This window comes from Xiphophorus hellerii, chromosome 13 (genome assembly GCF_003331165.1).
Source record: "Xiphophorus hellerii strain 12219 chromosome 13, Xiphophorus_hellerii-4.1, whole genome shotgun sequence".
Classification (NCBI taxonomy): Eukaryota; Metazoa; Chordata; class Actinopteri; order Cyprinodontiformes; family Poeciliidae; genus Xiphophorus; species Xiphophorus hellerii.
Genome location: NC_045684.1, coordinates 19,541,644 through 19,563,323, shown reverse-complemented (window position 1 = coordinate 19,563,323; position 21,680 = coordinate 19,541,644). Strand labels below are relative to the sequence as shown.

General features: G+C 41.1%; 1 protein-coding gene and 1 long non-coding RNA gene across 2 annotated transcripts in view; one reads left to right on the top strand and one right to left on the bottom strand.

Annotated features, from left to right (window-relative positions):
• kcnh8 (potassium voltage-gated channel, subfamily H (eag-related), member 8) overlaps positions 1 to 17,823 on the top strand; it is a 61,387-nt gene extending 43,564 nt beyond the window's left edge. The window contains exons 11-16 of the mRNA XM_032581856.1: positions 330 to 544; positions 2,187 to 2,225; positions 9,859 to 10,139; positions 10,928 to 11,043; positions 11,217 to 11,296; positions 15,776 to 17,823. Coding sequence (XP_032437747.1) covers positions 330 to 544; positions 2,187 to 2,225; positions 9,859 to 10,139; positions 10,928 to 11,043; positions 11,217 to 11,296; positions 15,776 to 16,315 — 1,271 coding nt within the window. The 3' untranslated portion in view covers positions 16,316 to 17,823. The remainder of the gene's footprint in view (positions 1 to 329; positions 545 to 2,186; positions 2,226 to 9,858; positions 10,140 to 10,927; positions 11,044 to 11,216; positions 11,297 to 15,775) is intronic.
• On the bottom strand, positions 11,606 to 16,059 carry LOC116731950 (uncharacterized). The gene is made up of 3 exons (XR_004341670.1): positions 15,954 to 16,059; positions 14,500 to 14,552; positions 11,606 to 12,115 (listed from the first exon to the last, which is right to left on the bottom strand). It is a non-coding gene; the product is annotated as an uncharacterized LOC116731950 (long non-coding RNA).
• Positions 17,824 to 21,680: the final 3,857 nt, after the last annotated feature.

The following is a 21,680-nucleotide window of genomic DNA, read 5'->3' as shown; positions in this document are numbered from 1 at the left end:
TGAAATCTATTTTTGCTACTCGTACGCCTTTGAGCTCTGCGTTTGGGTGCACTCCTCTCATCACTGCACATCATAACAAGAACATATTTCGTGCTGGCATGAGGCGCTCGGTTGAATCTTGAACATAAAAGTGTGCTCAGCATTATTACCAACCTCTTTCAGGCAAAAATATTTCTCTAAAAATACATATAAAAACAAAAGGTATAAAGCGTAAGTGTTTGCATGAGTGCCAGAGAGTCTGCATCTTCAACCCCTTTTATCAGAGTGAAAACATTCTGAAGTGGCCCCCATTCCTCGCCCTCTTTCCATGTCTCTCTCTCTCTGAACAGGTAAAGGTGACCTGATCGGCGCGAACCTGTCATTAGACAACCGTGTGATAAAAACCAACGCAGATGTGAAAGCCCTGACCTACTGTGACCTGCAGTGTATCAACCTGAAAGGGCTCTATGAGGTGCTGGACCTCTACCCTGAGTACTCTCACCACTTTGTCCAGGACATCCAGCAGGACCTCACATACAATCTGCGGGAGGGACATGAGACACACGTGAGTCCATCCAACCTGCAGTTTGTTATTTGAATAGCTGAACATACAGCTCTGACTGTATGCTTAAATTGAACCGAAATATCGTCGCCTTCCTAAAATAATGTCCTTAAAAAGATGACATTGGGCGTTATTTTAGGAAGGCGATTGCATAAGGGATCAATGCATCATGACGTTTCCCTAATTCACATATTTTGTTGTCTCTATCAAGCTCTTAACTTCATTTTGTCAAATATATATGAAGTAACTGGAGGAATGAAGGATGAATCCCAGTTGTTTAAGCAGGCTCGCATTAAGGCTTATGGAATGAATCCAACCTCAATCATGTTGAAAACTTGTTGACAATGCTTAAAATCTGGGTCAACCAACCAATTTCTGCCAAGAAATACATTCAGATATCCAGCTGAAATTATACTAATACCGTGTTGATAGCTATAATAAAAACATTCCTCTGAAGTCTACTAACGGACGTTTCTCCAAATATTAGCGTTTGTTTCTAGGTACATTTGATCCCGCGTGTGTTTAATGTCAAGTTGTGCTCATTCTTTCTCTTCTGTGTGACATAATTGAAAACAAAACCAATGCATGGCGTTCTGATATGAACTGTAGGTTCTTCACCCGCGTGTTGGTTTACAAAGTGAGTAGGGCGATCTGTGAGTGTGAATGTGGCTCTAGTGTTAAACGCTTTTGGGTGGTTAATGTGACTGGAATAGTGAAATATAAGTTCAACTCGTTTGCCATTTAGATGGCTTGAAACAACAGGATTATTGAGATTTACAGAAGGGTCAGAAGAACAAAAGAGTAAATTTGGGCAATGAAATCCATTAAGAGATAGTTACACAACAAAATCAATAACATTTCAGCCACATAGTCATCATATGCAATGTCATTTTTATAGCAACTTTTACAACTTGTCTGTAAAACCACAACATACCCTAAGAGTTCCCGATTGTGTTTGTCCTCAGTGTTGAAAATAAAATCAATTAAGGCATAACCAATACTTGTGGGCTTCTCAATTTCCTGTACTGAGTTTACATTTAGAGTTGGCTTTGGCACAAAATGTGTAGGTGATTTCAGTTTGAGTTTGCAGCTGAGCCTAATGGACAGAAATTAGGACACTGTCCTAGTTAAGGTAGCTGTAAGAGAGAGCTGGCAAAAGTAGCTGGGATACCCGGCTCTGCTCTGCTTCTGTAATTACAGTCAGGTGTTTTACTCTGTTGCACAAACACAACTGGGACTCGCTATCGTGCACACACACACACCCACGCACACGCCCACACACACACAGACGGAGCGTGCCGCAGGGTTTTTGGGTGAAACTCATCTGCAGAGGGACAGCCTAAATCTTGGTACTGACTAAATGAAGATAGGTGGAGGCACCCGGGGATAGAGCGCTGTTTGAGCTGCGCTGTTCAGTGTTCTCCTAGGCTATGTCATAACGGCACCAGTATATTGTGGTGAATAAATTTCCGGCATTGTCTCACCGTGAGCTGTGCAGTTATTTGTTACGCTTCTCTGCTCGGTTTGGAAAAGAACTGACCAGAGAATGCTGCCAAATTGCTCCCCGGGAAAAGAAAAGCTGGAACACAAACCAACATGCTGTTTCCTCCCTGCATTGAGCGTTTCTTCTCTGGCTGTCTTCCAGGTGAAGACCAGACTATCAACAGCAGCACAGGAGTCTCAGGTATCCGCTCATTATTTGCAGTTCCCTGCTAACCTATTCACACTGCTTGAACTTTCCCACATATTGTGAGTTTAAGAACACAAAATGTGTTTTATTGGGACTTTATGTTCCCAATAAAACAGCAAGCTGCAGCTCCAGAGGCACATGTGGATCTTTGTCTCCCCCGCTGTGGATATCATAAAACCAAATTTTAAAAAATGCTTTTAATTATAATGGCAATATGAAGGTTTTGTTTTCTTTTTTATGTGTTTATGAAATATGTGCATAGAATATCTAAAGCACAAGACGACCAGTGCTATAAGACTTTTTAACATAGTTTCAAATGTCGTACATTTTTAGTTGGGTTATCTCTGTCTTTCTGCAATATATATATATATGTAGCTGCTGTCAAGACAACTGCATCTGGTTTATTGTTTTGATGTTTGGTTTAAGGCGGCAGTAGTTAAAGTGTATTTAATATTAAACATTAAGTTTAATATGTGTGGTAGTTTTAGTAAATTTGTGTTGATGCTCATTAAGTTCGGTTAAGTGTACATTCAAATGTGGGGGGACCTTTTATTTTGTCCACGGACCATGTGTTGCCCGGGGAAGCATTAGCTGGCGCACTTAGAGCCACATGGGGCATTCAAAGCTCAAGAAGCTGAAACTTTATTCCTCTGGAGTCAATGCGGCTAATGAGGTACGGTTTTTTTTTATTTGTATCTTTTATTTATGTAAATACTCCATTTATTGGGAACTGATTTGGGTTTGTGTTACCTTTTGCTTTTAGTTCTGACGGCATTTTTGGGGGGTCTTTGTAAGACGTGTCCACAATAAATGGCTGTAGAAACCAAGAACTGCGTTAAGCCTTTAATTAAACTCGAGAGGAGTAACAATCAGAACTCAGCCTGCTTCGTGCTGGAGAAGAGCGGAGCCTGTTGCAGCTGCGGAGCCGTTAACAAGCAGCTCGTTAAGGGGTGACGTCGCTCTCTAGCATCGAAGGCAAGACTGCATGCACGGATTACCCGAGCCAGAGGCAGCCAGAGTCCTGGAGTGCAGCGTGGTTAATCTGCCCTCAAGTAACACGATTAAAATAAGTTAAATGTGAAGAGGTGAATTAGCCTTGCTAACTTTGAAAGGGACTCTATAAGTGCTTCACGGGGGTAAGCAGGTGTGGTCTAAAGCCAAGCTGAAGTTTAAGAATTTTTTTTGTTTGATGCACGTTAATTGTTACCAAGCTGTTTAAGTCAGTTACAAGTGTTTTGACAATCTAAGAGTAAACTAAGGTACCTTAAAGGCAAGTTATAATTTAGCTTCACATGAAAGATAGTTTTCCTGTGTTCTGTAACAATTGAAAGTAGATGTATTGTTCTGTTTAAGGTGTTGTACCACATTTAGGTTCGTCTTGAAGATAGAAATAATTTAAGTTTAAAACGCAGAAAAGGTGGTATTTAAAGAGAGTTGAAGATACACTACATTTAAGGAAAAAATAATTGAAGTTTCTAAACAATTGAAAGGTTAACGCTTGAAATTCCATTTTAATATAGGAATATATTAAAGTAAAATTTAAGAAAACCCTTAGTGCATACACAAATTGAACAGGGACATGGCCACGCAGAAAGACTGTGACACTGAAGCTATGGAGCTGCAGCAAGAGGGGAGTCACGAAGAGAAGGTCTCAGATACAATTCCCTTGAAGGCAAGAATAAGTCGAGCTGTTCCAGAAGAAGCCTTGAGGAAAAGTGTAAGGCAGAGAAAACTCAGAGAAAGGCCAAGCGCTACATGAAGAAAAGGTGAGTCGCCTTCAAGCTCGTTTCAAGGTCAGTTATGACAAATGGAAAACTGCTGCTAAACAAGCTAAAAGAGCGTTCGAAGCACCTGATGAACCAAGTTTGCACGATCACATCGTTCAAATCCAACATGCTTTCAGGAGAAGTGAAGCAAGCCTACGAAGGGCTGCGAAGTTATGAAACACCTGATAGAGACACTCGTCGCAGAGTGGACACATGTGACGCAGTTTCACAAAAAATTATAAAACAAGTTCAAAGAAACACTGGTGCAAAGGAAGATGAGAAAGATATAGAAAAAAGATCAGCTTGGAGTGAAGCTGGCTCTGTGTTCACTTCAACAACCTCTCAAAGTTCCACACGGTCAAGTAGTGTACGTTCAAGCGACTCAAGTAAGTTGTCAGTCAAAAGGCAAGAAGCAGCAGCAGAACTTGCAGCCATGGAAGCCACTCTAAAGATGATGGAAGAAATGGAGTGTGAAAGAGAGAAACTTGAAGAGCTTGAATTTGAAAACAAAGAAAGGCTTGCAAAACAAGAAGCAGAGAATGCTGAAGCCCAAAGAATGCTAGAACGAAGGAAAAGAGAGCTTGAACGTTTAGAAGCTGTAAAACAAATGAATGCTGCCAAAGCACGACTGAGAGTCTATGAGCAAGAACTCAACTCAGATGAAGAAATATCGGATCTTCTGCATGATGTGGAAAAATCAAGGATCACATCAAATCCTGTAAATCAGCCTCAGCCTAAGATGACGCCTTCAAGACTCAATCCAAGCGCACAACCATTTACTATGGCACAAGATAATACTTCAAGTGCACAACCTACCAGCAATGCCACACAGGAAGATGGAGTAGCAGTACTGGCAAAGGTTTTGGCAGAGTCCATTAACATTAACCGATTACCAGTTCCAGAACCTGCTGTTTTCAATGGTGATCCAATCAAGTACAAGGATTGGAAAATTTCATTTCAAATGCTGATTGAAAGAAAGAACATCCCAGTGGGTGAAAAGATCTACTACCTACAAAAGTATGTTGGTGGTCCTGCAAGAAAGGCCATCGAAGCTTACTTTCTACTGGGAACAGACACGGCATATCAGTCAGCTTGGAACATTCTGGAGGAAAGATATGGAAGTTCATTCATAATCGCTAAAGCCTTCAGAGATGAGCTCTCATCATGGCCGAAAATTGGAACAAAAGACTGCGCTGAACTAAGAGAGTTCTCAGATTTTCTCAGAGGTTGTGAAGCAGCAATGTCTCAGATAAAGAGTCTCGAGGTTTTAAATGATTGCAGTGAGAACCAGAGAATGCTCAACAAGCTACCTGATTGGCTTACAGCAAGATGGAATAGGCAAGTCATTCAGATTGAAGAGGAGACAGGTTCATTTCCAACCTTCAGCAACTTTGTTGACTTTGTCACAAGAGAAGCTAAAATAGCATGTAACCCAGTGACATCGCTACATGCTCTCAAAGCAAATGACTCGGAGAAAGTGAAAACTTTAAAAGCTCGAAGTGTCAGTGCTAAGGCATTTGTAAGCAGCACAGAAGAGAGAACAGAAACAAACAAATGTGTTTTCTGTGAAAGATTAAATCACAACATTCAGACATGTCGGAAGTTCTTGGAGAAAGCCATAGCTGAAAGAGTGAAGTTTGTGAAATTAGAAGGATTAGGCTTTGGATGTCTCAGTTTTGGACACCAATCTAAGAAATGTGAAAAGAGAAGTATTTGTAACACCTGTAAGGGAAAACACCCAACATGTTTACATGAAGAACGAGTCAAAGAATTCAGAAGAAATAAAGACAGTGATAAAGAACAAAGGGAAGTCAAAGAAACCAAAGAACAAGGTAAAGAAACATTAAGTGAAGCAATCTCAAACCGTGTGATCCAAGGTGATAAGAGCAATCTCACATCTACAATGATTCCAGTTTGGTTATCCACAGCAAGCAATCCAGAACAGGAAATGCTAGTATACGCCCTTCTGGATAGTCAAAGCGACACTACATTTGTTCTCAAAGAAAAGGCAGATGCTCTGGACACGGAAAAAAGAGATGTACAGTTAAAGCTCTCTACATTGTCATCTAACGATACTGTTGTTCCATGTCAAAGCCTCTCAGGACTACAAATCAGAGGTTTCTACACTTCAAAGAGAATCACTCTTCCTATGACATATACTAGAGAGTTTATTCCTGCCAATTTAAGCCATATTCCCACACCAAAGACAGCAAGAGCATGGCCTCACCTGGAGCACCTTTCTGAAGAGATTGCCCCTCTGATTGAATGTGATGTTGCTCTGTTAATAGGTTATAACTGTTCACAAGCATTGGTACCAAGAGAAGTTGTGTCAGGAAAAGACAATGAGCCCTTTGCTCAAAGGACAGATCTCAGCTGGACAATAGTCGGAGGTGTTGATCATTGTGTTGACTATGGAGACATTATTGGATGTAGTCACAGGATAGTTGTCAAGGAAGTGACACCTAATCCACCATCTGATCAGCTATCTAAAGAGGTGCACCTTATTTGTCGCACTCAGGTCAAAGAGGTTTTCACGCCATCAGATGTGATTAAAGTTCTCGAATCTGATTTTAATGAAAGGAAAGTGGAAGATTCTCATCTCTCTCAAGAGGATTTACTCTTCATTTCCATAATGGAGGATGGAGTGAAAATTCAAGATGATGGACATTGTGAGCTACCTTTACCATTTAAGGAGGATAGACCAATTCTACCAAACAACAAGAGCTGTGCAAAACACCGACTCAACTGCCTCAAGAAGAGGTTCGGAAAGGACAAACAATATCACAGTGACTATGTGAAGTTTATGAATGAAACAATAGAGTGTGGAGATGCAGTAACGGTGCCTCCTGAAGAACTGCATAAACGTCCAGCATGGTACATACCTCACCATGGGGTTTACCATCCCCAAAAACCGGGAAAAATAAGAGTGGTGTTTGATTGTTCAGCAAAGTATGAAGGAGTCTCTTTGAACGATCACCTGTTGACAGGACCAGAGGTAACCAACACACTTGTAGGAGTCCTGTGCAGATTCCGAAAAGGACAAGTAGCAGTGATGTGCGACATCAAATGCATGTTTCATCAATTCAGAGTCAGAATAGAAGATCAAGACTATTTTCGCTTCCTGTGGTGGGACGATGGAGATTTCCAGTCCATTCCATCGGTCTACCGCATGCGTGTCCACCTGTTTGGAGCTCCACCTGTCTCGTCACCAGCCTGCGCAAACTTTGGTCTCAAGTACATTGCAGCACAAAGTCAAGGACAGTTTAGTGAAGCGACAATAAAATTTATTGAAAGAAATTTTTATGTGGACAATGGTTTGATCAGTTTTCACTCGGAAAAGGAAGCAATTCATCTGGTGAATGAAGCAAAGCAACTCTGTCACACTGGGAAACTACAACTTAACAAGTTTGTTTCCAACAGTCAACAAGTACTCAACTCACTTCCCAAAGAAGACTGTGCAGAGAAGGTAAAATCTCAAGATCTTGCACTTGGCGAGCAACAGATAGACAGAGCTCTAGGCATTAAATGGTGTGTTGCCTCTGATCATTTCCAGTTTCAAGTGGTTGTGAAAGAGCACCCATTTTCCAGAAGAGGAGTGTTGTCGACTGTGGCCTCCATCTTCGATCCACTTGGACTTGTGGCGCCTTTCGTTTTACTTGGCAAGGAAGTATTACAGCAGATGTGTCGTGACAAGGCAGATTGGGATGCACCACTCTCAAGTGAACTTAAGCCACGGTGGGAGTCCTGGCTGTCGGATGTCAAGAACCTTGCAGATGCTAAAATCGATCGTTGTCACCTTCCTAAGGATTTCAAAGAAGTTCAGAAGTATGAACTCCACTATTTTTCAGATGCAAGTGTTGTAGGATATGGAGTCTGTACCTACCTAAGAGCCATCAGGGAATCAGGACAAATCCATTGCTCTCTTGTATTCGCCAAATCCAGAGTAGCACCTACAAAAGTGACTGCAGTACCAAGATTGGAGCTGTCTGCAGCAGTCGTCGCGGTACGCATAAGTGACAAGCTTAAAGCAGAATTGGAGCTGAAAAATGCTGAAGAATTCTTTTGGACGGATTCGCAAGTTGTGTTAGGATACATCAGCAATGAGGCAAGACGTTTTCACGTTTTTGTAGCGAATCGAATCCAACGCATTAAAGAGAGTACTGTAACAACACAGTGGAAGTACATTTCTTCAGATGAAAATCCCGCTGACCATGCGTCTCGTGTATTAAAAGCCAAAGACCTTGTTTCTTCCAATTGGTTCAGAGGACCAAGTTTTTCTGGCAAGAAGAGCTACCCAATGGATAGATTAAGGTGGAAGAACTTAGAAGCAGAATAGACCCACTCATAAGTTTATAATAGAAATCACAAGTGATTTGGTGGGAGTGTAGCTGCTGTCAAGACAACTGCATCTGGTTTATTGTTTTGATGTTTGGTTTAAGGCGGCAGTAGTTAAAGTGTATTTAATATTAAACATTAAGTTTAATATGTGTGGTAGTTTTAGTAAATTTGTGTTGATGCTCATTAAGTTCGGTTAAGTGTACATTCAAATGTGGGGGGACCTTTTATTTTGTTCACGGACCATGTGTTGCCCGGGGAAGCATTAGCTGGCGCACTTGGAGCCACATGGGGCATTCAAGCTCAAGAAGCTGAAACTTTATTCCTCTGGAGTCGATGTGACTAATGAGGTACGGTTTTGTTTATTTGTATCTTTTATTTATGTAAATACTCCATTTATTGTGAACTGATTTGGGTTTGTGTTACCTTTTGCTTTCAGTTCTGACGGTATTTTTGGAGACTTTGTAAGACGTGTCCACAATAAATGGCTGTAGAAACCAAGAACTGCGTTAAGCCTTGATTAAACTCGAGAGGAGTAGCAATATATACAGTATATATATATATATATATATATATATATATATGGTTTTTTTCCTTTCAAAAGTTAGATGATACATTTCGTTATAACTTTTGAAAATTTAAATACATTCTAGTTGAATTTCATTAGCTTTCAAAATGATAACAATAAACATTTGGTATATATTTAAACAAATCTTTTTTTGACTCGAGACATTTTTCGTTTAGTAGCAGCAGGAGTAAAAGGGAGGACCAACCACAAATACTTGAAACTGAGATTTCAGTAGAATGTGTTTCTACAAAGAATTCATCTAGAGAGGCTTGGAACAATTTTATGTTGTACGCTTTTCATGTTCACAAATGTGAAAACAATGTTTCGTTATTGTTCAATTTCACAAATATATGCAGCCGTTGGTCTCTTACATAATAAATGAATCCAATGCATTGATGGTGGAGGTTGTAACACAGCAAAATCTTAAAATATTAAAAAGGTTTTAATACTTTTAAAAGACCCTGCCCAAGCTAAAGCTAAAAGTTTGAATAAATCAGTAGATATGCCTGATATTTTTAACATACTCCATGTTACTCTTGATCAGTTTTCCTTTCCAACACATCTCTGCAGGGCGACTCTCAGCAGAAATCCGTCCTCACTCCTACTATTAGCAAAATTGTCCTGGTGTAATGGTTTCATGAGGAAATTGATAAGGGAAAATTAGAAATTCTTCTCATATTTGTTCCAGTCATTTGCTGCTGCAGGGCAGAGAACTGTGAAATGCTTCATATGCAGGGAAGCAGCTGAGATGTTTTACAGACAAATCAATCCACCTGTCTTGCCGGTTAACTTTAGGATAACCGTATTATCACCTGTGAAAAATAGCTCATGGCCCTCACTGGAAACGTACTAATTGGTGTAGTTAGAGCTTCTGTTTTTGTTCTTACTCGGGTATGTAATTCATTTGAAATGTTCACACATCACGGATTGGTAATTAGCTGTTTCATTTCTGTCCCAGTCTGGGGTTAGAAGGAACGGGCGCGTGGTTCAGGGCCAACCTACGGTAGCCGAGGCCCGGGAGGAACACGAGGGCGACTCGGACGAGGACGAGCACGACAACGCCGAGTCTGTATCTCTTCTGACGGAGCACCATCGACCTGAGGACCTCAGGGACACCGTTGGGAAGTCTCCTCTGTGCCAGCCCCGCCAGAAGACCGTCACTCGCAGCTTGGGTCGCTCTCAGAAAAACCTTCAGGAATTCACGCCGACTGCTCTAGACCCTTCAAACCTCAGCCCCAGGTGGGTTCAGCTTTCACTGGTTTCATCATCGGACACTGATGTTACGCTAGCCAGAGAGCAAATCTTGAAAGAATTGTGGTGCAGTCTTCAAAATGAAGATTATTAATGGGACTACTGTGTCTCAAACACATTGAGGGGTCGGAGTCTGGACGTTGCTATGCTAAGGTCGATTTTTCTTTTACTGTCTTTGAAAACTTCAGACAGAAGCTTGAAAACATGGCATACTGAATATTTTGATGGTTTTTGGCAATACATTTTTAGAGTGCTGCTCAAACTTAATCATATTGTAATTTATATGTTGCATTCTAATGAGTATTCATTGAGATTTTGACCCCCAACTGGGACAGTTTTCACTTTTGACATATGAAAAAGTTTACCTGTAATCAAACAAAGTTAACCTTGAGATCAAATACATTATCTATTAGCATCACATAACCATTAGGTTCGAATTTCTTTAATTTTTAATATACCATCATGTGTATGGAAGAACTTGGATATCCAGAAATAAAATCAATGGTTTGATTTGAGTACAAAACATTGCCATGGTTTGTAATTGACACATGTCCAGTATGAACTATCCCTTGGCACATTGCGTTTTTTAGGATCCACAGAGGCTTAAGAGGAAAAGACCAAAACAGGAATTTCAATTTGAGGGACTAAATATGATAATTGTGTTTAATGATTATAGAATTGCTACTTCTTATTTTTCATGTATTTTCAGGGTAGAGAGGTTTGGGGCAACTCCAGAATCTAGATGTTACTCCGTGGTTTCCTTTGTATCTCTGTAGGATAGTGGATGGTACCGAAGACAGTGAGGGAACAGAAACTTCGCAGATGTTCTCCTTTTCCACCGGCCTCGGCTGTCCTGTCAGTGAACCAACCAGTGCCTCGACGTCAGCCACAGGTTATTCTAGAACACGTTTTTTTTTAAATATTTTTTATACTTCATCTGAAAACTGTCCACTCCCAGAAACCATAAGTAATTTTACCTTCACTTCTTTCCATCTGTACTCATGGAACCTGAGGGCTGAATGTGAAACTCTAAATGTTTTTCTCTTACTCGCTGATTTAACGCAGGCATGCTGCATATCAGCACAACAGAATTAGCAGCAAAAGCAGAGGAGACCAGGGGACAACTGAGACACCTCGACCAGCAGGTATGATTTAGTAACATGCACATTTTTGGGTGACAAGAATAATAAAAATGAAAATTAAATTAACATTTAAACACTAAAGTCGACGTGTCGTTCTAAGGGGAGGATTTAGACGGATGGAAAGGTTGGAAAGGTTTGCAGGTAGGCTTCTGGAAATAAAAGCCAACCAATTTGATGACCTAAATAAGGATATAGCTCTGTGAGAAGAGAGAAGGATTTCGACAGGTGAGCTAAAGCAGAAGCAAGGTGTATCGGCATGTAAAGCCAGAGCAGCATGAAAGGATTAGACGACGTAATGAACCAAAACGTACCCATCTTTCAACCAAGTTTTATTCTCAATCTGAAAAGTTAAACAGGGGGTTGCCGTATTAGATGTCATTGATTAGAATGGTTCATGTTGCTGCTTAAGATATTCTGTCCACACACCAACATTCACACTCTCAAGGTGCATCCGATGGCTTGATTGGCAGGTACCTAAATTGACATTAGACTTTTGATAGCTGAGGAGGGCTGGCTTTTTCCTCCCCCTGCTAAGCCTCAGTGTCTGTCGCAGAATGAAACGGCTGGCTGTCTCGGCAGGGAAAAGTAAAAGCACGAGGAAAAGAAGGAGGACAGATGATGTCATCTACCTTTTTCTTTTACTGATGAGTGGAGGCCTAAAGTTAGATATAAACATTTAAAACACAGGTGTGTGGAAGGCAGTGGCAGCGTTTTGCTCAGTGTCTCACTGGGTGACCAAAATCCTCCAGCTTGGTCCTCTGGTTGTTAATCCACACTTGGATCCAACGACGCTGATCAGGATGTGGGAGACACTCGTTTGATCTGGAACGTACACAAGCACGCACCACAACAGTGCATGAGCACATCGCTTATTTAGGGGTTTATTGTCTCACCAAATAGTTACACGCAAAAGCAAATATTGTAAAACGTTAATTTGTTAGTTTTATCTAATTTAGTGCAATGCCATGACTGCTAAAAATAAATGTTTTTATTTACTTGCTTTAATTGATGCAATGACCAATCATAGTCGGATAATCAAAGGACAGATTTTATTGTTTGCTTCGTTCATGAGGAACAGTGTCTAAAACGCAGCACAAATTTGAAATTGAATGAAGAACAATCTAAGCCAAAAACATGACCATGCTCATGTCGTTGCAATTTAGACCACAAACAAAAAACAAATATTTAATAGAGAACAAATCTACTTTTTTATGTTGTCTCATTTGTGTGTGGGGGTGTGTGTGTGTGGTTTTTTTTATAAAAGCATGATTATGAAGAGGATGAAATATAAAATGGTAATTCATTAGTGTGAATAGTTATCACACTTCAAACTGTGATTTAAACTTCTAAGTGTAAGTATCAGCGGTAGCATCTTGGCTAACGCTAGCACCCTTTAATACAGGAAACAGTGAACACTGTTGACAGTTTACCTGCTACTGCAGGCATTTTAAATATATTTTCTCACCACCATGGAGCAATAGAGGTAGGCCTCTAGTTGTACTTGAGCCTTAGGACACATGTGGTTGAATTGTGGTTCTAATAACCACTAGTTATCAAAATAGGTATAGCATTACTATTACAGATCTTAATATGTAGTTGCAAATCTTTAACCTCTTGAATCCGATATTGGCTGTTGGAAATAGTTTTTTTTCCCACAACAAGACGATCAGACTTGTGATCAAGAAGTTATAATTTCAGGGTAATAGGATTTTTATATTGCGTTTACTATGCAAATGTGGCTGCGGTCTCGTTGTGGTCTGCCGTAGTTTTCTCCCTGACCAAAAACCATCGACGGTTGTCTCAAATGTGGGAGACCAGGAATCATGTTGACAGCGTGTCAGATTGGACCGTCCTGCCACTCTCTGCTTTTCTATTTTTGTCAGAGCCGCGGTTTCGACCCAGAGTGTTCCCCAAATTACACAAGGGGAAGTTGGAGCGAGCCTGTCAAAAAAAAAAAAGAAAAAGAGGACTGAATGTTTTTGTCTGTTAAAATTTGAGTTGGAAAATACCACGGTTTGTTTAACTAATTACACTATGTATCCTTTATTTGCAAGTCTATCATGCATAGCATGTCTGACGTCTCTCCTTAAAACCCAAACAGAGAATCGGAGTGCCCAGCCGGATTCGGTCGGCTGCAATCATAATATAGTTGCGCGTTTTGCCTGATCGCCTCTTGACATATTCACACGGCGATTGAAGCACTTCCCATGTGGAGCTGCGTGCGTGCGGTGCTGAGAGCTGATGTGCCTCCGGTTGTCACGATGAGCGTCATTGCCCAGATGAATGGTCATGAGCGCCGAGACTGGCAGAAACAGATGGCGCATTGGGAAGGCTCCACGGCCACGCCCTCTGTGGACACGCCACGTGCAGCGAGCAGCTAATTGCCGGCCGCCATCGATGTAATGGATTATTACAGCAGCTCGGTTTTACTCGCAAAAAAAACACAAGAGAGGTGACAGATCGACAGATTCCTGGGTCCTTTCTGTTTTTTTCATAGTGGCATGGGAGCGACTGGAATCTACAAGTTATAAATTCATCAGGAAGAAGTAGACTAAGTTAGGCTATGTGGAATCAATATATAATAGTTTAATAGCTTAACTTAAATATGACTATGTGCATAATAGTCATATTATGACTATTATGCACATAATAGTCATACCCAGCAATCCAACTAGAGGTGCTTTAAGGGTAATTCCTCACATATTTTTAACTGGAAAAAAATGAACGAATATCTAAAATGTTACATTTGGGAGCATGCACATTGAACATCAGTTACAGTATGGAGGTCTCTTTATGTTTTTCGCACTTTTGTTGTCGATGCAGCAGACAACAACAACAAGAATTAGGCTGCTCCACTGTTAGCACCTCTAGTTGGATTGCTGGGTAGTCAGAGAAGTTGAGATCAGACTTAGCACTTTACCTTGTGGTGGAAGAGATGACCACAAGCAGTAAACAGTCTGAGGTGATATTGCTGCTTTATGCTCCAATCCAACCTCACTGTGTTACCTTCCTTCCCTCCTCAGTCAGTTTGCTACTGCTTTTAGTAGTTAGCTATGTGGCTTTTCCTTGTAGCTCACTATTAATGATCCTCCTTACACCTACAAAGGTTCATTCTGTGTCCCTTACACACAAAAACTGGCATTCACATGTCTCCTAGCACACCCTAATGTCCACTTGGCTGCCTGTACATAAATCTTTTCACCTACCTGTGAACTCCTTTTTAATGACAATCTTCATAATCTCCATTGTAAACCATCAGCTGAAGTGAAAAAAAAAACCCAAGAGTTATCCAGGAGCAGGATCTGTGTGAACTTCTAAATTTTTCAAGCTAACGCTCTCCAACTTGCTGAACGTAGTAAAATATGAAATAATCGATGCAACACAAGCAAATAAAACACAAAGGGGTTTGTTGGTATTCTACCAGCTCAGCGGAGGAATCGTTTTGCTCTGTCTCTCACTCATGTATGGCTACACTCCCTTCTGTGTTCCAACAACTGCGTCTACTTTCCTTTCATCCCTGCCTGTCAAATCTCCTTATAAATCCTCCTGATTTTGTTTAAATAACTGCTAGAAAAGTTGCTCATTGTCTTGATTGCAGGATGCAATCAGGCAGTTGTGTTTGTCTCTGGGTTTGTACCCCCCTCCCCCCTCCCCAATTGAATATCCTCAGACACCTGCGATCATCAGTTCATGTTTAGCTGTTTAACAAATGACAGGAACACGTGTTAAACGTTAAACATATTATTACCTCATGATAATGAGGTAATATTACTAATAGGTAATGTTGGCTCATATTACCTGTGAGCAAATATATATAGTTCAGAAATACATGCTAGTGGGATCTGGGCTGTATATGACAAATCGTGGTAAGCAAACTGTGTTTCTTGCAGTGTTTCACAGTGTCGCCCTGCGTTTTGACTGCTTTTATTGAGAATCGGCTGCAGGAGATTTCAGTTTGCATAAGCTTCAACTGAAGCTATGATGTAAAGGAAAGAAATGGCATAGATCGAGGTGAGATTGCTTCCGATTACACGATTCGGTGCTGAAAATCTTTTGTGCGGCACCAACAGAGACTTCCATGCAAAGGTAAAACATACGAATATAACAGAAATAATAAACGTAAAAAAAAGCAAAAAAAAAAGTTTTCCATATGCCGTGTTTGTTTACGACCAGTTGTTCTTATAGTCGAAGGTAGAAAGGCTTCTTATTTGGACTGAAACAGCAAAGACATGATTGTAAGGTCACAAAACCATGAAACGTCTATAGCTCTGGCAGGTCTTACTTTAGTACCTTATTATGGAGATTATTATGTAAAATACTATGTGCCTTCTAGGAAAAGCAGGTTTGCTGGGAGAAAATGCCAGTAGCGTGTGTGCTAAAGCACCAAGATATAAACAATATGAAAAAAAAATACCCCAAATTTTATCTCAAATATCCAACATAATATTTCATTTAAGATACCGTCTCTGTTTTCGTCTGCAGGTGAGCACCCTGAGGAGGGAAGTAGCGGACCTTGGGCAGGTCATGAAGAGAATGGCCACGCTGATGGAGGCTCTCACGCCGTCGGTGCCCCAACCTGCAATAATCTGTCCCACTCGCTACTCCCCAGCCCACCAAACGTACCTGCACTGCCCGTCCCCTCCACAGCCCTGCCACTCACCGTCCAAAGCTGCCCCCATCTGGACAGACCCGCCCATGCCTTTGCCCTGCTCGTCCCTCACCATCTCTCAGCAGCACTCCGCGATGTGCTACGCGGACTCTCTGACGCACAGACCCCAGAGCCTGCAGTTGGTTTGTCCAGCTATTATACCCAAGTCAACTCCCCCTTTAACTCCAGATTTATCGTCTCGGCAACCACCGCCGCCGCTATCCGTCATCCCGGAGCCTCCGCTGCCTTCTAGTTCTATCAGGTTAAGGGTACACAGTTCGCTTCCGCTGGACGGGGGGGGTGAGGACCCTCACAAGAGCCCTGGATGCTCTTCTCAAACTGGACCCGTAAGACTCTACCTAAGCCAGAGCTAGGGGTTTTGTAGCAGATCTCCTTTAGAACTCTCCTGGACTCTGCAGGACAATTTCCAGGACGCTTTTTATTTTTTATTTTTGGGATATTCCTGAACTAAATAGACGACTGTTTAGCTGCTGCCTCCAAGGCATCTACAGTAGAGGAATGCAACAAGCAATTCTTTTTGTTTTGGAAGCTTTTAAAAATCCAATTGCATGAGGACAGAAAATGTTTAGGTGTATAGCTTTATAAAAACAAAACGTAGTGCTCTTAAGTGGCATGTAGAGGTTTGAGTCGGCTTTGGAGTTTTATGGTGGTAGATTAATGTATGAGGTTGATCTTTAGTCCCACACCTTGAGGCTCCTCGGACTGGACTCTGCCGTAATGGAGGTCGAGACATTAACATCGAAGAAGAGAGCAGTGGTGTGTGCTCTCTGCTTTCCCCTCTTCTTCTGCCTGTTAACCCTTCTTTCCTTACTCACTCAACCCTGGTCGGATGCTCTGGCTGCAATAGAACAATGCATGACTGGTTGAATTTGGAAAAGAGGACACTGTGAAACGAGAGATGGGGCGTCTCGTGCTCTTTACCCACCTGCCCAAGAGGAAAAAGGGGGTAAAAGGATGAAGGAAAATGTCTGTTGGAACGGTACTGATGGTGGCGAGGGACTCGTGCTACGCCTTTGGCAGAACAACCCCTGCTGTGGTCTGTCACACTGAGCACAGGGACTCTTTGCCTCCCCCTACTTTTGCCTCGCTTTTTCAAATGCCCCCACCCTCCTTACCCCTATTTCTCTCTGCATGCCTTTCCAAACCTTTCGAGTAGTGCCTGTAGACACACATTAACATGCTGCATGTCGCCCCTTGGAGATCCAGCTTGCCATTTACCCCTTCTATTTAAAGGAAACACAGTTTGGTATTTTAATCGCTAAACCTGGCATTTACTGATGCATATTTAGCAGAAGTCAGCTCTGTTTAAACAAGGGTTATTTTGGGGCACAAGGTAGTCACTCCTGCTGTAAAGTGGCTTGGAGCAAATGTTCTCCAATTGGGTCACGAGCCACGCCATAATGCATCCCCCCCCTGATTGGCGGCCTGGGTTAGCAGCTCTGAGATTTCAGTTCACTCACCTGTTGGGGTGAAGGCAATATTCCCTCATAAAGCACAATAGGGAAATAAAGGAAATAAAGACACTAATATATACTTATATATATATGTACCATCTATGAATGTATCCACACTAAAAATGTATTTTTTTCTACTTTAGAGAATTCAGACGTGTGCAATGGCCATAAACAATGCAACCCGCGAAGGAAGTTATGGCAGTGCTGTTCGCTGGTCTCAGCTGATGCAACGTTAAACCAGGAATACGGTCATAACTTTTGTCCCAACAGATCTGCTCTCGTCATCTCAACTCCTGTAGCTTTGACTCTGCTTCTCTGCAAATGGAATGTACTGTAACAACCTTTTCCCTTTTTTTATATTTATCAGATAAACACATGTGCTATTAAAAAACACAAAACAAACATGACTGTTATGAGATGGATTTCTTGTTTTGCGTTCACTAAAGAAATGCATCGGAGGTTTGGGGGAGTCATTGAACAAATGGAAAGTTGGGTTAGTAGCTCTTTTATAGCTAACACGTTCTACTGGAGAGGTAATTAAATAAAGTGCGACGTTAACCCAGGAACAAAATAGGAAATATTTCTAAAATATTAACAGATTTTGTGCATCACATAATTTACAGCAACGTGAGAAAGCCTTTCTCCTCTGATATCTTTTTTCCATTTGAATCTTTCAGGTCATCAAAACATCTACATTTGTTTTCAAATGATCATTTATGAAATTATCGAAAAGTAAATTAAACCTGCCTGGCAACATGAAGTAGACTGAAAGATCTCAAGAAACAACATATAGTCCCCTAATCTAAAGAAATGTAAGAACTGATAAAGAAGCAAAAGAAAACAAATTTAAAGGGTTACAAAGCCATTTCAAAGGCTTTATGGCTGACTAGGGAGCCGGTATCTACAAAAACATAGAACAGTAGCAGTAGTGAACCTTCCTAGATGAGGTCACTCTAAAATTAAGACTCAGGAAGGCATTGTTACCTCATCCAAAATATCCCAACAACAAGAGCCAAAAGCACTTAGCATCTCACTTTCCTCAGTCAATAAAAGCAAAAAAAATCCAGGGTAAAGGTCATCCATGAGAGAGTGACAAGGTCAAAACCTTTGCTGACCAAAATAACACAAAGTGCTCAGATTTACCAAAAAAAACAACAAAAAAAAACATCTTTATGATCTTTGAAAGTGACTCCAAAGACTTTCTTGGAAGGTTTGTGACCCATCATAACTTAGCATTAAAGATACCAACAATCAAACATGGTGGAGGCAGTGTGGTGGTCAGTGGTTGCTTTGCTTCTTCAGGACCTGCTTGACTCTGTAATTTATGGAACCATGATTCCAACTCTCTACCCTGAAAATCCTAGAAGAATTGCCAAAAAACAAACAAAATGAAAGTTTTGGTGTTATCTGTTAATGTCAATGCTCAAAAGAAAATTACCATAAAACCATGGTGATTTTTGTTCAACATTCTGAAGTGTGTGAGTGTAGTAATTTGTTGCACAGTCTAATATATACTTCGTCTGAAATTTATGCCGGTGTGTGACGTGGAAATGGACGCTGTTTTTCACAGTCATGTACAAAAGCCTTAATGGGAAACAGAGGTCTGCCCCAAGATGATCTGGATGTTTTTGCGCTGAGAATGATTACATGTTCATTTAGCTGCACATCTGTGGGAATGTTGTCATTTCGCCTGGGGTCACGAGACCCATTCATATTTAATGGCGTACAGACAATCCCATCCTCGCTGCTTACACGTCGTTTTATCCACCTGCCAGCAAACTCATCTTTAATTCACCACTTTCCCCACTTTGTCTGTCATTAGCCCGACTGAAGCCCACCTGGTTTTGCTGCTTTATAGCCTTCCTCGTTCTTGTTTCATTTTTGTTTTTCTCCCTTGAATGTGGGAAAATCTCTACCGAAGGGATTCTTTTTAACACCTGAGCATTCACTTCAATCCTCTCGGTTCGCATTATTTTTGCGGCGGCCCTGACCCAAATACACCAACAATGCCTCCCTGTCCAGCCCGTCCACCCGAGCACACTTTTTTTTTTTTTTCAGGGCACAGCCGCACATTTTTTTTCTTCCATTCAAATGAGCACTTGATTCCAGTGAAAGGAGCCACTTCACTTGTCCTTCGCCCCAGATTTTGGTTCTAAAAAAGAAAGGGGAAAAAAAAAGAAAGTTGCTTTGTCGGAGGAGAGAACTTTCCTCTCGGTAATAAAATAGCAGCGCTTTCATCTCTGCGGACGTAATGGACATATGTTCAGGAACAGGCTGTGGTCCTCGCATTTAAATTAGGCTCTTCCAGCTTTAATGTTTGACTTGTTATGTTTCCCCCATAAGCACTGGGCCTTGAGAGGCCCTCGGTGTGAGGGCTTCACATTTATCTGCCCCGCTCAGAGTGAGACAGCAGCTGCTATTTGCATCGGTGTAAAGCAAGAAGAACGGTGGTGGGGGGGTCATGTCCTTGCAGGACAACTTTTGTTTTGATAAATGAGTGTCTGTACCTATAGGTGCTACTGCAAAGGTGATGGGGGGGGGTAGCAGAACAATAAGCATGTCAGAAGTGGAGATTAATGGCAGCTTCATTCCTTAGATGGGGAAAAAAAAGAAAAATGAGCACCAGGACAGCAGCTAAATAACCTCTTTTGTTGTCTGCCTGTCAGAGGAGAGTTTCTAGTAGTTTTGCAACAAATGTTGGAGAATTATTCTCCCAAAGAGCTTTCAGGACAGAGTTGTCTTCTTTTGTGCTGAGGTAACGCTGATGTAAGTGTCCTTGCTGAGGCGTCAGCGCTAAAATGTATGCACAAAGAAGGAACACTTGGCAGTGTTTTGTTCCCTTAGCAGACCTTGTCAGAAAGTTTTAGATGACGTTTTATTTTGTGCCGTGTGTTTATGTGTCTGCGGGCTTAGATATGTGAAAATCAGATTTCACAGCGTCTGTTCTCTGTCTTAATGATCTCTGGCTTTCAAGAATTCAGATGGTCCTAGTGGGGTTAGTCTTTCGGATGTCTCAGCCCTGGCTCGACCTATAAATCTAAATTTAAAGTCTAATTTTAGTAGCTTGCTAAAAGAATATTTAAGGTAACATATTTGACAGGTTTTATGGGAATTATCTTTTATTTGAAATATGTTTGTTTTTTTCCTCAAAGTAACAACAAAAAACACCAGTGTAAAAACAATTGTGTATCTCAAAGCAACTTTTATAAAGTTCATCAATCATAAATTCCTTTTAGTCTGGAGCTCACAAAGAGCTTTTCCGTTTCTTAAAAGCCACAAAGTGTGTGTTTTTAACATACTCATAACTGTGTTTGACCCTAATTGCTGCTGGTTGTCAAGTTTTTATCCCATTTCACTGCAGTTAATCTGTGCTTTGTGTCAGCTCTGCTGCAGACGCACATCCACAAAGACATAACTGCACCTCAGGAATCATTTAAAAAATATATGTATATATAGGACTGACTGTGTGAAAAAAGAAAACCAAGGTTCTCCAAAGAAGGCACGGGAAGTCTACGATCACCTCCCTCTCTGCGGAGATGGATCTCCGTCTGAGTCACCTGGTTCTGTGGGAGCGATAACATGACATGCCTGGCAGCCATCAGCATTTGTGGGTGTTTGCTGTTCGGTGTTTATCACCGCGGTCACCCCAGCATGGAGAAAAGATGGAAGATGCTGTGGGGAGGAGATGACAGTGAAGGGGAGGCAAAAGGTCACACCCGACGTCAGAGGAGGATGGCGATGTCAGGAGTGAAGGGAGCACATCAGAGGAACAGTCTGAAGACTAATTTTGTTATAAACTCAGTAGTTTTTCCAGTTTTCTAAAGATGGGGAAATTTTACACTTTGAATACCTCAAATTATTTTCATTTTCTTACGTCAATTGGATATTTACGATTGTTTCTTTTTTTTTTTTTGAGTAATGAATTTTTCCTTTCTGAGTGGCTCTTCAGCTCATGTTGTTACAGGTTTTAAAAAAACAAAAAATGGAAAGTTAATGCAAGACACTGCATCTTTTACCTTCTCTACTGAAACCGCAATTGGTTTTTCACAACAGTCTTGTTGCCAACCTTTTTTTTTTTTTTTTTTAACTATTACCTCCTAAGCCAAAGCAGAAATATGCCTCATTTTTTATGGCAACTCAAAATCAAACGCATAATAAAGGGTAATATTGTAATTGACAACAATGTTTACCTTCAACAGAAAGCTTTAGGCAGTTTATGGCTAATTGACTTCCAAGATTTTCTGTAAATAGAGCTAAATGGTTT